Source organism: Phaseolus vulgaris, chromosome 1 (assembly GCF_051622355.1).
Source record: "Phaseolus vulgaris cultivar YP4 chromosome 1, ASM5162235v1, whole genome shotgun sequence".
Classification (NCBI taxonomy): Eukaryota; Viridiplantae; Streptophyta; class Magnoliopsida; order Fabales; family Fabaceae; genus Phaseolus; species Phaseolus vulgaris.
The window spans coordinates 49,578,660-49,594,087 of NC_143498.1; the positions used below are offsets into that span (position 1 = coordinate 49,578,660).

General features: G+C 30.4%; 2 protein-coding genes across 3 annotated transcripts; both read right to left on the reverse strand.

The window, feature by feature from the left end:
- Nucleotides 1-880: 880 nt before the first annotated feature.
- LOC137814662 (myosin-binding protein 7) lies at nt 881-4,024 on the reverse strand. 2 transcript variants are annotated; one of them, XM_068617513.1, is made up of 4 exons: nt 3,714-4,024; nt 2,050-3,510; nt 1,828-1,874; nt 881-1,180 (listed from the first exon to the last, which is right to left on the reverse strand). In XM_068617513.1, exons 2-4 carry the CDS (start codon nt 3,316-3,318, stop codon nt 1,072-1,074), a joined length of 1,425 nt encoding a protein of 474 aa, XP_068473614.1. In that variant the 5' UTR covers nt 3,319-3,510; nt 3,714-4,024; the 3' UTR covers nt 881-1,071. The 2 variants fall into 2 exon arrangements, with proteins under 2 accessions (XP_068473614.1, XP_068473615.1); XM_068617514.1 differs by having other exon boundaries at nt 2,050-3,513; nt 3,714-3,987.
- Nucleotides 4,025-11,636: 7,612 nt separating this feature from the next.
- Nucleotides 11,637-14,323, reverse strand: LOC137814665 (alpha/beta-Hydrolases superfamily protein). The gene is made up of 2 exons (XM_068617521.1): nt 13,483-14,323; nt 11,637-12,218 (listed from the first exon to the last, which is right to left on the reverse strand). Exons 1-2 carry the CDS (start codon nt 14,157-14,159, stop codon nt 11,873-11,875), a joined length of 1,023 nt encoding a protein of 340 aa, XP_068473622.1. The 5' UTR covers nt 14,160-14,323; the 3' UTR covers nt 11,637-11,872.
- Between the last annotated feature and the right edge of the window lie 1,105 nt (nt 14,324-15,428).

The window sequence follows — 15,428 nt, forward strand, 5'->3', positions numbered from 1 at the left end:
AGAGAGGACTCGATCTTTCTAGCAGACAGCTCATGAATCATGATTAGCAGATACGAATCAGACTACCACAAATTCATCTTCCTCTTGGGGTTTGGTGCTTTGTCACATTGAAGATGTTACCTCATAATACGAAACAGAGATGAAAGATGATCAAAATTTACTTCTATTTTTATTCTGTTTTCGTCGTCATCTTTAATGTTTGATTTTTAAAGGAGAACCTTGAAAACAATTTTAATGTTCTGTAATGTTTTCAAAAGCAGACAAAGCGTCCAAATCTGAAGACTACTGTTACAACAGAATAGAACTCATAAAATTACCTTTGAGGATTTTTTCAGTTTATTTCGTATAATCTTTACTTCAGTCAGTCAAAGAAAAAACGTAGTCATACATTAAACTCTGTCCTTCCTCGTCAAGTTAACGAGTTGCTGCATATACACTCAAAACACCCCCTACCTTAAAGGTATGGCTGAAAATGCAAAAATGACACCAAACTAATATGCTTTATTCTATGACAAATGATGAGGCTACCCAATGTTTTAAATTACAAACAACCTACCCAGTTTTATGATATTAACTGTAATTAATTTAGGGCTAAAAGGTTACGTTTTCAAGTGCTAAATTCAACAAAATCTTTGAAGAATTATTTAGTTATCAACTATTTCACCATTCTTTATACCTTTTAATAAAATTCCAACTCACGAACTTCACCTTCTCAAAGACTTGTTTCCGTCATAGTAATTTCTTTCCTACTCACTAGGATTGAACTTGAAAATCGAATAGAAACTGCATGGGAGAAAACTTACAATGTCTAAAGACATGTACCTCGACACAACGTCGGCAAATTCTAGGGAGAATGCTCAAATGTCTTGTCGAATGCAAGTTTCACCAATCAACCAACAAAATTACATTTTATTTCATACAAAAGAAATAAAAGAATACTGCACAAGTCACCACTGTTTTGGCAAGAAAAATCTAAAGAAAAACAAAATACTGTAGTGTAATTAAGACTCAGTTGGTGCTTCCACCCCCACATATGAGCCTACCCTGTAAGCTAAAACAATAATTGGAGAACTACTCTCCCACTTGTGTACTTTGAAGATATCTCCATGACCTTACATGGGGTCCTTTGTCAAGCAGCATTAGCAAGCCCACGCTGTCAGACGGTAGCCCGAACATGTACCTACAATCATAAGCAGTTGACATGATGGATAATTTCTGGTCAAGCAATCACTCTAGGATCCACTTAAACAAAATTCTCTTTGCATCCGGATAAAACAAATGGACCCGCTAAAATCACTTGTAAGAAATACTGTGATAACTAATACACACCACAACACACTAAATTTGTTATACTAAGTAGTCTGCTTCGAGAGGACTATATATAAAAAGGCAGTTAATGAGGAATTAATTTATAATCAAAGGTTTTCACATTCAATGATGGTCGTGTTGCAAACTACAAACGTAATTTTTTAATCTTTTAAGAGATTATGTTTATGTCAAGCATTTAATACAATTCATTACAATTATATTTATCACATTGAACATCAAAGGCCAGCCAGTGAAATTTCAAAGGAAAATAAAGAATCCAGAATGCCTGGATCAACTTTAGCACCCTTTTAATGCATTATGCATAATAAGACTAATTGAATTCTTCACAACTGTTCTCTATAAATGATGTTGCTAAGGTGGTTGAGAATAACGGCTCATTATGCTAACTCTAGGAGACTACGCCTTTCAACAACTAAACAACCAGGCACCATCACTCTAGACACTAGTTGCTGTGGTATACAAATTCTGACACAAAGACAAAAGCTAAGAACTGCTTACTTGATTTTATGAGCTTCCTTTCTCCAGAAAACAATTGATGCAATCCACTGAACATAAAAAGAAGATGAAATAGAATAAGTGTGGCTCCTAACAAAATCTTCAATCATGAGATGGATACAGATTATATCAAAAGAAACTTGAACAAAAAAGGTACAATTTAATGAAATAGGATACGATTCCAGATTATCAAATAATTTGCAGACACCAATTGTTTCTAATCACCTTGAAAACTGTCAAGAATGAGAAGCTGCTAATAAAGGACCTTGCTGTCATTCTTTTTTGCTCTGACATCTCCTTGCACAATTCTTGAGCGATTTCTCTCAGTAAAACAAGCTGTGCTTTATCAGTGCGCATTGAAATGATTGCCTGCCTCATTGATTCCCTATCAGCCTCAAGTGCTTGAAGCCTCATGCAAAGCTTCTTTACGTATGGATCTTCAAAATCCGCATTATTAACAAAGTCCCTTGGAGTGCCTGCATAATCATCGCAAACACTAACTCCAGTTTTGAACTCTGAGTCAATTGTATAGACTTTATCAATGATATCATCACCAGCTTCTGATACATTATCCATCTTCTTCAAGTTGGGAAGGTCCCCTGATTCTGAGAGACAATCCATCTTCCTAAAGCTGGGAGAATCCATCATATACTCAGGACACAGTGAAGATGAATCACAAGAAAATTTCCTGGAATGTTTAGTCCATCTTGGAGACTGTCCAACTATCACCTTCTCTAGAATATTTTTTCCACTGAATTCCCCATCTACCTGGCTATAAGTGGGGCTTCTCTCCATTTGAGATATCCTACTTTCTAAGTTCCTCAATCGGTCCTTCGGAGTTTCTCCAAAAGCATATTTATCAATGTCTATGTCATCAATGTCTGTATCAGCACAAGCATGCATTGCCTTACATCTCAAAGGAGGGTAATCATAAGGGGGAAATTCATCCTGATCACCTTCTGCCTCGGATTCAGTGAGGCCAAAACTCAACAACCTGTGCTTATAAGCCTGTACCTCACAGGTGAGCGAGTGAATTGCCTGTTCCCTCTTATACAACATATCCTCCAACAATAAAACTTCCTGCTGATCGTAAACCGTCCTCTCCTCAACAAATCTCTTGAACTGCCGCGCTTCCATCTGAAGCTCCGCCTTCTCCCTCTGCAATCTCAATATCATTGACATGGTCTCATTGGCGGCCGAGGAGGCAGCACTCCTCTCCTCCTCCAATTCAGCATACAAATCCTGTATTGATTGTTGTTGGCTGCTCACAGCCTCCCGTAAGGCTTCACATTCATTTCCAATCTCGACACGCGCCACTGGATCGCAATCCAGCCCCGCCACACAGATTTGCCCGCCCCGTTCAAACTCCTTGTGTTTTCTTTTCACAGAACGGGACCAATTCCCTGAAGATCGAGCTGCCATGGAGCAATCAATACACCCACATTCGCAGTGCTTGCAACATTTCACCGAATCCCCAGAAGATTCCAAATCCATAATTCAAACTAAACTCATTCAATCTTTTTCAAAAGTAAAACAAAATTCATCGAAGATTTTAACAAACGCAGAATACTGTAAGGAAAGATCTGCAACATCCCTTCATTGTTTCATTTCACACAACCACTCTCTTCCCCTCCCTCCGTGCCAAGCACCTTCTCCCTTGGATCAATCACCCAATCAGAGACAGACCTGCTAACAAAAGTATAAAACAACAATCAAGTGATGTCATTACGTTATCATAATAACAATAAATGAATAACGAAAACAAATTTACAATGAGTGCTTAACGGAAAAAGGACACCCATTCCAAGCAACACACACCCGAAATATGATCACTCAGATGTGACCTTGAAGAAAAAAAAAAAAAAAAAGAATGAAAGAGGAAGATTAACCTGGAAGAAATGCGGTTGAGGAACGGAGAAAAGGTTGAACCCGCTTTCTTGGGAGGAAAGAATGCGGGTGTTTGGTTTGGAGGGAAGAATGATTTGGAAACCCTAGAATTTGTTATTAGCTCTTCTCTTTTAAAATTTTTACAATTTTATTACTCTCTATGCTTTCTGATGTTTCTTCTGGTTCACCTCAACCCTCTCTTTCTCTCGTCCCCACAACCCTATGCAAATGAACGGTTTCTTTCTCCTCTTCCCGTTTTAGTACTATATATACTCCTCCTCCCTCATCATCATTCTACATTTTTATAATCTTCATTTTCTCTTACCATCTTTATTCAAATTTAATTACTCTTCTCAAATTTTAATATACAATAATATATCATTTTTTTTTCAAATTAAAACTACTCATTTTCGTCATGATACAACACCAACAATGGACCGCGAAATACCAACATTGTGACCCAGGTTGTATCATCACCAACTCAAATTTTAAGGTTTTGTTAGAAGCCACGTACAACTTCTCAACTGTATTCACTTTTGTTAGTTATACACAAATTTGACCGTGCCAATTTTAGTGTTGTGATGACCATGGATATGTTTCATCTTCCATTTTCATACCTGCACTGCCCTATAAAAAGTAAGAATTCCCGTTAAAATTTAACTGAAGAATCCATGTCACGAGTTTATAATATTTTTTTCATTTTCTTATAGTATGTTGTTGAAGTAAATTCAAATTACTATCATTAAACTTTTTTAATTTAGGTTAATTTCGTGAATATTTTAAAAAACTACATGTTAGGATAAGACATTTGAACTTATAATTTATTAAGGACTTTTAAGGGATGCTTTAGGGTAGGTTTAGGGTCTTAAAATTAACACTTTGAGTGTTTTGTTAGCTATGATTTATGGCTTGCGTTAGCTAAATGCAACTTTCACTCACTTTTCATTCATTTTGAAACTGGCATGACACGGCGGTTACTTCAGTACTTACGGTTACTTCAGTACTTATGTCACTTCTTCATAATTCATTAGGGTTGGTTGACCAACAAATAAAGGTAAAATTACATCTTTATTTATTGAAGTAGGTTTATAAAATAAGTTATTATCACATGATTTTTTTTACCTCTTAAAAAAATGAAAAAATATATTTTCACAGTTCAGGAAATTATATACAACTTAAAAAAATATATATAATAAAAGATTAATTTATAATTAAATGATGTGAAAAATAGTTAAAATAATAATATTACTAAATATATGATGTTTTATTATTTAAAAAAAATGTCAACGTGTCATGTGTTGGAATTGGTTGCATGATACGTGACACTCCTTGAAGTAATAGATTGACATATATTTTAGAGAAAAAGAGAAGAATGTTTTTCATGGAAGATCCAAATTATGTTTAACACATGGCAGCATTCAAATATACAAATAAAAACAAAATATTTTTTTTGTTTCATATACAAACTCCTACTCCGTTCCAAATCTCTCAATTTCTTTGCTCATTTTTTTCTCTACATTATTATTTTCCTTTTTGTTGTGGGTTACTTTTATTAAATATGTATTTTGTATATAGATGTATTTGTTACTTAATTAACTTATTTGTGTTTATTTATTTATTATGTATTTATTTTATTTAATATTTTAGCTATTCATGTTCATGTATTTCACTTATTTACGTGGTTCTTCGTTTAATTTTACATTTTATTTATTTATTTATGTGCATTTACTAATTTATCGATGTTTGTTGTATTATGGTACTATGGTTATGGAATTTATTTATTTAATAATGTTAGATATATTTTTATTGGTTACTGTGATGCTGTTTATTTATGTTAATATTCATTATTTACTTATGGTACTATTTTGATAGAAATTTATGTTATGGTGTTTTTTTTATCTACTATAGTATTTATTTGTTTGCCAATTATTATTATTGTAGTCTTATTTGTTATATTATTATTTAATTATTTAATGGATACGTTATTTATTATGGCAATGAAATGAAACCTTCCAATTTAGTTTACATGAACTTGCTTAAATGCCATCATTAAGTGCAGCCATGAAAACCTAAAACCTATCCCTTTTAACATGGGTGTTAGCATGTTGCATCACATCTACCAATGTTTTATCCAATCCAAACAAATTATTAATTTTTGTTGTTGGATTAAATTAATTTTATTTAACATATTTAATTACAAATGAATTAACTCAATTAAAACCTATAATAAATGAATAACGAACTTCATATGAATTTTTTTACAAGTAATCAAATGAATATTGTTGTATTGGTATTTATGAGTATATCACATTAATATACTATCATAGATAAATATTTCATACTATACATACTAATATAATTATACATCTTATTCTTGCCTCCTTCCATTGAACCACATTTTATGAATTGTAAAATAAATTGATGATGATTACTTCAAAATAATAGAAAGAGTAATTATATTTCTAACATTCATTTCATTTTCATCCATTTTTTTCTAACAATTTATTTATTTATTTTTCTGTAATATCATTCACGGTATCTACTATTTTCTCTTTACTACTTCATAAATTTATATTATTTTTATATTTTTCCTTATGTTTTTTATTTTATCTTTTTATCTTTCTTCATCACGTGATACGATTTTACTACATGTTTCACCTATTTATGTCTATTTTATTACAACAAAAGTAACAATATACCTTTTCTATTTTATAACTTGGAAAAGTCGACAAATAATATAAAAAACTAAAATTGTAAGAGTACTGTAACAAATGTCAACACATACAATATTTGTGTGGGGAGAGATTAAATCTTATATACAATTTAATTTATTCTTAACTTAATTTAATTATTTGAATTAAATTAAATATTTTAAACTTTTTTTCCAAGTCTTTTTGGAATAAAAAAGTATATTAATATCCTATAATATTTTTTATTAAAGTTTAGAATAAACACACCTAAGCCAAGTAAAGGATCTAGTGATAAAAGTGGACTGGGCTTCTTTTCTTTTTATCATAGTTTGTGGGCTGCTTCTTCCTGCACCTCCATACCTTCTTCTCTCACCTCCATAGATTTTCGTATTTCCAAAATTACCCCTCTGTAATATTTTGGATTACATAATCCGGAAGTCATTTTTCAAATTTGTAATTAGCTTCCGGATTATATAATCTAGAAGTCTTTTTTCAGATGCATGATTACTTTACAGATTACATAATCTGGAAGTCTTTTTTAACTTCCAGATTATGTAATTCGAAAGTCTTTTTCCAAATGCGTTTCTGGATTACATAATCCAGAAATTATTTTATGGGGGTGGCACAAGAAGGATAAAAATATATTTTCATGTTGTATATGGAGGTGTCAGAAGAAGATAGGAGGTGCAGGAAGAAACAGTCTAATTTGTATATTTGTTTTTATACAAGCCCGAGTAAACTTTTATAAAGATAGAGTAATTTTATACTTCACTGTTTATTTCGGTATATGGATTTACATATCTTTTATTTTTAAATGTTGCAAAAAAAAAATAAATTGTTTATGAATTAAAATCAGGGATAGTAAATCATCTCATTTAAATGAGACAGTTGAATCTTTTGAGCACGTTAGTTTGTATTAGTCGGGTTCACACAACTCATCAATCTGTATTGATATTTTTTTGAAAAATAAATTAAAATTGATTGTGATGAATGTTTTATTTAAAAATTTATTTAGATTAATTTATTTATACATTATTTGATTTATTTTTAATATTTATTTTATTTTGTTAAGTATTAAACCATATTAGAATATTAAAATTTGATTTAATTTTTTTTTAAAAATTATATCAATAACTACAATCAAATAAATAAATAAAAATTAAAAATTAAAAAAAATAAGAAAATGACAAACCAAACGCTAAATTATCATACGGAATAATTTATCAATTTCAGCCTACTTGACGAATCAACCTATCTTATCCCACTTTTAACAGAACAATAATCTAATGGACAAAAATACTTAAATTGTTTATTTTGTCATCCTTATTAAAAATATATTAAATTGTATAATTTAATATATTAACTTGTGAATGCCTTAAAACATTATATATCTTCTCCTCCACTAATTTAAGGACATTTTATTTCCAATCATAGATGCATAATCACCAAAAAATTGACTCCAGTGCTATAATTACAGCACACTATAACACCCTATCATCATTATCAACTAATCTTGGATACTTATCATCTTCCTTTTAGTGCCGGAAAAAGTCGAAACTGATTAATTTCCCCATTTGTTTTCATTTCTAGAAGTTCTGAGACTTAGCTCAAGCATCCATAGTCATGATCCACAATCATAAAGTGGCGCAACAACAATTATTTAATTAATTCATTAATTTATCTTTTTTGAATTCAAAGATTGCATCTGTAAAGAGTTTGCATTCCTTGTCTTAACCTTTTGGTCTGTTAACTCCTCAGTGGCAACGAAATTATTTTAGCACTCTCTAAAATGCTGCAAAACTGTGATCAACAATTAAATAAGGAAAACTATTTATATTCCAAACTTTTTAAGCCATCATATGGGCTTTGCAGTGGGAAATATGGATTGTCCACTACTCTAGCTAGATTATTATTATTATTATTATTTTTTAATTGAAAATGTCCAATCATTCTTAAACATTCCAAATAAAGAAATTAAATTCAAAAGAGAAAATGAGATTTTAAAAATTAATATTATTTAATTTAATTTATTATGTATTTTATAAATATAATTGGAGATAAGATTTGTGCATGTATCTTGGAGTCGGGGATACCCTGGTTTCTGGAGCGGACCCACAGATCCACTCATAAAAAATGTTGATGTTGAGATAAAGCACATTACTCAACAAAAGATATTGCAATTATCAAATGAAAGAAAAGTTTGGTAACACACAATTGTTAAAGACTTCAAATGTTTTTCAGTGAGAGGCATACACATGCGTTCTCCTATAAGTTTTTATTTGTTTTTCATTAGTATAATATCAGTAAAAATAATATTTGTAGCTCAAAAACTAGAGACTATTTGACTGAACGGATAGTTGTAGAAATTTTAAGGTAAAAATAGATATGTGAAAAATAAGGAAATTTATTTTTATGATTATATATATGAAATATGACTCATCAAAGTGATAAAGTTTATTATTATAAATTGTATAAATAAAGACATTAGATAAGTTTGCATTCACTTATATGCTATAAAATGATATTAGACAAGTTTGCATTAGATAAGTGACATTTACTTATCTTATCTTATAAAAATATTATATTAATTAAAATGTAAATAAAAAATAAGGTAAAAAGTTAAAGTTTTAAATACAAAATTTAGAAAAAATTTATAAACAGTTATTTTTTTTTATAAATAAAATAAGAGAGATAAATGTCTCTTTATTAAAACATAAATTATAAGTATTTTTTTAAATACATTCTTAATTACAAATTTAAGAATAAAATATAATGTTTATAGAATATTTTTATGTGTTTTTGGATCTTAATTTTTTAGAGAATAATTTATTATTATATAAAATTTTATATTTTTTGGATAAATATTTTTAAAATAAATTAAAATTATAGGAATTTTATATTTTTCGATAAAACATATTGTTTTGATTATTAAAAATTAGATAATTTTAGATTTTAGATTTTTTTTACATGGTTGAGCTTTGGTTGAATGTTGTTAATTTCATTAAGGTTGAACCATCATTGGCTCAATTGAGTCTAGTGGTATTTTTTTTATTGATGTCAAACACAATTTTTGCATTGCGTTAGTTGAAATTATTTTTAATTTATATGATTTGAGGTTGTTTTTCGACCAACGTCAAAGAGTGTAAATCAAAGTTATTTATTGACCAACAACGATTTCAGTTAAGATTTTTTATCGACATATTGATAACCTTTTATTTTCTTGTTATAATTATTTACTTGTTGATATAAGATAAGATTATTTCCCGATTGAATTTTGTATGAGTTTTTTAAGTATGTTAGTGAAACTATTTTTAAAAAAATATTAACTAGATATTTCTGGCAGAAATTTGTACTTATATTTTTTTTTGTCAATGTTTATAATTATTGTTTTTTTTTTCGACATGTAATTGAAATACATTTATCTAAAAATTTAAAATTTAATAAATTTGAATTATTTAATATAAAAATATATTTATAAGGTTAAAAAGAAAATTAAGATATTATAATTTTGTAGAAATGATAAAATTTTCTGGTTTAGAGAATTGGCACCACAACAACATTGATTTGCATTTTAGACCTAAAATACACATGAGCAATTAGTATGAGAAATTATTTTTGATTGAGATAGCATGGAGAAGAAATGTAAGTGTGACTTGCTATCTACTAATTATAATGGTTTCAAGATACCCCATTTCCTTTATTATCTTCAACACCTCCCATAATTCCCACTACACACTTAATCATACACACATCACCAGAAATTTAACAGAGTTTGATGACCAGTGACGATTTTGCAATTGATTAAGAAAAGATAAAACATCAGAAGCATTTATTTGCTAAAAACTGAAAATTGATTTTAAAACATGTCTTTCAATGTCACAAAAGATTCGGTGATCCACCTTAACCATAAAATACATTCCCAACCCACTAAAACGGAGGACAGAATAAATTGAGTGTTCAGTGGCATATGTCATCTTGTTTGAAACACTGAAATCCATAAACTAAACTGCTGTTATTTTTAATACTTACTCTATATCTGTGTCAAAAATGTATGATTAATGATCCTATATTGGTCCGTTTTATACTTCATCTGTAAAATATGGATTGGGTTGACTCGTTCCGCATAATGAATGCGAGCTAAATTCTTTACTATATAATGACTATTCTGCGAGTTTGTGAGTTAGTCCACATTTGAGTTTTTTATTTTATTTTTTTAGAAATTCAATGAAAATGTTTTTTTATTTTTTGGTATTGAAAATTTGTCAAATTAAACATATTTATTTGTTATTATCAAACATTAATATTTTTTTCTTCCATTCTAGACATAGTCAAACGTTGATAATTAAATTAAGATAAAAATCAAATATCAATATTCTTTCATTTCAAAAACATTAAAAATTGCTAATTCAGAAACATTAAACATAAACACCACTACAATTAACATAGTTGATTTAAAAAACATTAATATTTTTTTTCCAGTCCAAGTTATCACTGTCAAATCCAATCCAAGTCAACACACAAATTTTTTTTTTTCAGGCTAGCGGACCAGCCCGTCCTGCCTCGTTGTTGACCTACACGAGCTGCGAGTTAGGCAAGATGGACTTAAGCGAGTTGACGGAATGAAAATCTAAGTCTGTCCCGCGTTTTTTACTAGCGAGCCACAAATCGACCCATATGGCCCACTCTGCCTTTCCACCTCTATCCTACTCCCACTATTTCCTCACTAAGCTTCTTCATTAATCTCTCCATCATCCCATATAAACAGAGTTAGTCTCTAACCATCACTATATCAAACACATGTTGTTTCATCTTATATTAAATTAAGATACGTTCAAATATACTTCTATGTATATGTATTAAACCCTAAATATTGTATGATTAATAATTTTTTACTTTGAAAACTACTCATACAATTCAAAAGTTAGAGAACTAATAGGTGGGAGTATAGTAGTTGAACACAATCTCCAACCAAAAACTACATGTACAACATAAAACTGACATAATTAGTTCGAAAAATATTAATTTGATAATTACAAATCAAAACACACCATTTTACAATTATGACTTGATCAATATATTTAAATTGTTCTATTTCAGTGAAAAAATATTTTTATTTTAAATTGTAATATAATGAATGATTGTGAATATATTATCACTCAATAATGCTAAAAATAAAGATTACTATTTTTTTTTCTACTTTTTTTTTTGTTTTTTTTTATTAGAATAACACACAAATTTGATTAATTTGAAAATAATAAACCCTAAATTTATTATTCTTAGGTTAAGTGAAATCTTTCACTCTTAAAAAGTAATAGCACTAATAGCTAAGAAAGGTACTTAATTGACTACAAGCTCCAATAACAACTACACGTACACACCATATAAAATTGAGAGATATAACTCTTTACCATAACTAGTTTAGTGGGCTAAAAACAACACACACTAATTAACCTAATTATATAAGTCTCTTTCTACCCATTGATATTTTTGAGGCATGTGGGTTCTAATAAAGTGGAAGTTTGAAGCATGAATCGCTTAAGGATTTGGATGACCTCTTCTGCAAGTTTTGATGAGTATGAATGATGCGTGAAAAAGCCATGCTCGCACCCCTCAAACTCGAGGTATTCAATGTCTTTGCCCAGTTCTTTTAACCTCCTAGCATACTCTTCTGCTCTATCCTTAAGCAATTCATTGCTACCAACTATCACCAAAATAGGATCAAGCTTCACTTCTTCAAGATTTGGGCTTCCTGGTCCAAACGGATTCGCCAATGGGTGGTCTCTTGATTCTCCAAAAGGCATCGACAATCTCCAAAATCTGTTGGAACAGAGACAAAAAGACACCATTTCAAGATCAAAATGCGTTTGTAAGTTTCGTTTTCACACTTTATACTATAATATGGTCATATTAATTTTTTAAATTTTTTTTAAGAAGTAAATTTTAAGTTTAATTCAACTCTATAAAATCGATTCGTAAGGTAAGATTTGCACTCACTTATATACAATGAAATGTCATCATCTCTAGTCGACGTGGGATCTCCAAATTTTTTAGGTATAAAATTAATATTGTATAAGTATTTATAATGTGGTGAAATTATTTATTTAATAAAATATGTTGAGTATGCTATGTTTTCAATTTTTTTACATCTTAAATTCACAAAAAAAAAAGAGTTGACTAGTGACTATTTTTTAATGAAGTAGATTGAGGTTTTAAATATATTTTAATTACGGTTTGTTCCGACCATCCCATCTCATTTTTGTGGCTCACTTCATTTTTTACAGACCAACAACATGCAGATCAAACTAACATATTTTTTTTAAAATGCATTCAAATGTTTTTAATAATGAAATATGTTAATATCTTTATTTTAAAATTTTAATTTAATATATTTAAGATATTATAATGTTCATAACTATTGTTCTGCATTTTTCATATTTGGTCACATAAAGAGAAAATAATTTAATATTTATAAGGTGATTTAATAAAAGACAGCATCAGTGGAAAAAAGTGACTTATGCAGAGAGCAAGCTTATGCATATTATTCTTAGCATAAAAGTTGTAGTTGTTTCGTTGAATGAAATAATCTTGAGTAATATTACTCGTAAATATATAAAAAAAAGATATATATTATAATGTGAAAGGAGCAGCAAAAAATATTAAAGTGATTGAGAATTGTACAAGTCTTAATCATCGCATATTCCTTAGTGGGTTTATTCATTCAGAGGCATATTCATTAACTATGAGAGCCAATTCACACACACCAGTGGAACCACTTCATTACCATTATTTCTTCATTTAATTTACTTACACACCACTTCCAATCTACTACTTCTCATCCTCATGCTATTCCCATATTATTTCATCAATTTAAAAACATTTTATAGAGAATATTTTGAGCCAGCATTGTATGATAATGTGAAACATTTATTCGAAATTTAATCTTTTCATAATGAAATAGAAATTTCTTAATAAATTAACTAAAGTTTAATATTATAGATTAAAGTGTTGGTAACGAAAAAGAATGTAAAGTGATATATATGATTAGGTTGGAATTAAGGGAGAAAAAAGTGGTTAGCCTCACCTGTCCAATAACTCAAGGTTCAACATGTGCTCTGCTGGACCTTCCTCGGACTTGGTCCGAACCTCCCCGCCAAAAAACGGCGCAAACAACACGTAACCTCGTACCCGAACCGGGTCCATCTCACTCGAACCGGACCCCAACCGAACCGCGAGGTGGTGCGCAATGTTCCCGCCAGAGGAGTCACCGACGACAAACACGCGGTCAAAGTCAACGTCACCACTCAACCACTCGTCCCCACCGTTTTCATCTTCCTTCTGCCTCAGTCCCTGCCTCTGGAGCCACCTCACCGCCTCCACCGCGTCTTCCACCGCAGACGGAAGGCGGTGCTCGGGCGCCAGGCGGTAGTCCGGCGAGAGGACGGCCGCTTGGAGCCCCGAAGCGAGGCGCGTGCAACAGTTGTGAATATGGGGCCACGTGCGCGAACCGAAGCAGAAGCCTCCACCGTGAAGGAAAATGACAATAGGAATGTTCTTGGTGTTGAGTGTTACGTGTTTGGGTTTGTAGAAGCGAAGAGAAAGGTTGAATCTCTTGTTGAAGAGATAGTCCTTGAAGGTTACGGAGTGATCTTGAACGGCTGAAATTTTGAAGTCTATATCGTTGGAACGGAAAACAGAACCGTCGCTGAAAAGTTGGAGGAACCCCAAACAGTCCTCTACTACGTGGGGGAGAGAACCCATTGATTCTAGCTAGTAATTACACTTTGCTTCTCTGTTTTTCACTTTCTTTTCTTCGTGTCCATATATATACAACTCCACACTCCCATGTTATACACCACTTTATGTAACTCTTCATTCATTTCTATTTCATTTCTTTTCTCTTCAAATTCAATAAACTTATTATTATCATATTATTGCAAATAGGGTTAGTTTTTTATGATGGATAATTTATATTTCATTTTTCATGTCTCAAAAATTCAACAACTTAATAGTAATTACAATTTTTAACAATGCATAGGAATTTATATAATTCGCCAAATCTGAAAGCATCGAAATTAATGATAATTTAAATATATCTTACATTTTATACACATTAAACATTGTGACTAATGTGACGAAATTTTAAATTTTAAAATAAAAAATATTTTTAATATAGTAGTCGACTATAATAACGACATCAAATAAACATTATGAGACGTATTAATGCTAAATCTACAATAATCAATAATTAATATTTTCTACTTCAAATTCAAACCGGTAAGATCGAAAGGTAAAATAAGAAGATATAATAAGTATATATGTAAGATGGATTATTATAGTTAATTTAAAGTGGAGATACGATTTGGATTGGCGCTTAACATGATTGGAACATCTTGTGTTTGGGATGAAATAGTAAAGTTAAAATTGGCAGAAAAATAAAAGGGATAGTGGCTACTGATTCGGATAGACATGATTATATATATAAATTGATGTTCATAATTGGCATGCTGAGCAAATTGGATGTATGCATGTAGCATGAGATTGACCACAACTTTTCAGATTTCATTTTCTCTTTTATATAACAATACAACTGTCCAAACCAAGTAACAAATTCATTGGGCATATTATCATTTCATAAAAATGGTTTTGCCTTTATTTTCTACATAACTTATTATTATTTTTCATTTTAAAAAATTAAGTATAAACGATAATTTACGGACCCAAAAATAAGACTCTGTTCATAGAGAAGATAGCATTCATTTTGTTTCTTTGACTCTCAAAATGTGTAAAACGGCATGTTTTGTGATATCGTTGGTACATATCCACTAGAACAGTGATACGTGTGTGGTTTTTTGTTCTAAAAACGTTGTTTTTCATATAATATTTAGAATGTATCGTTAGATGAATTGAGTTTTCACTTTAGTTTTTGGGCATAGTGATTCTCTGGCGAAGAAGAAAAAAATGTCACGTCTCTATAAGATGTTAATTAGCAGAAGTGTTGAATTGAAAATTGTGAGGCTGCAACCAATG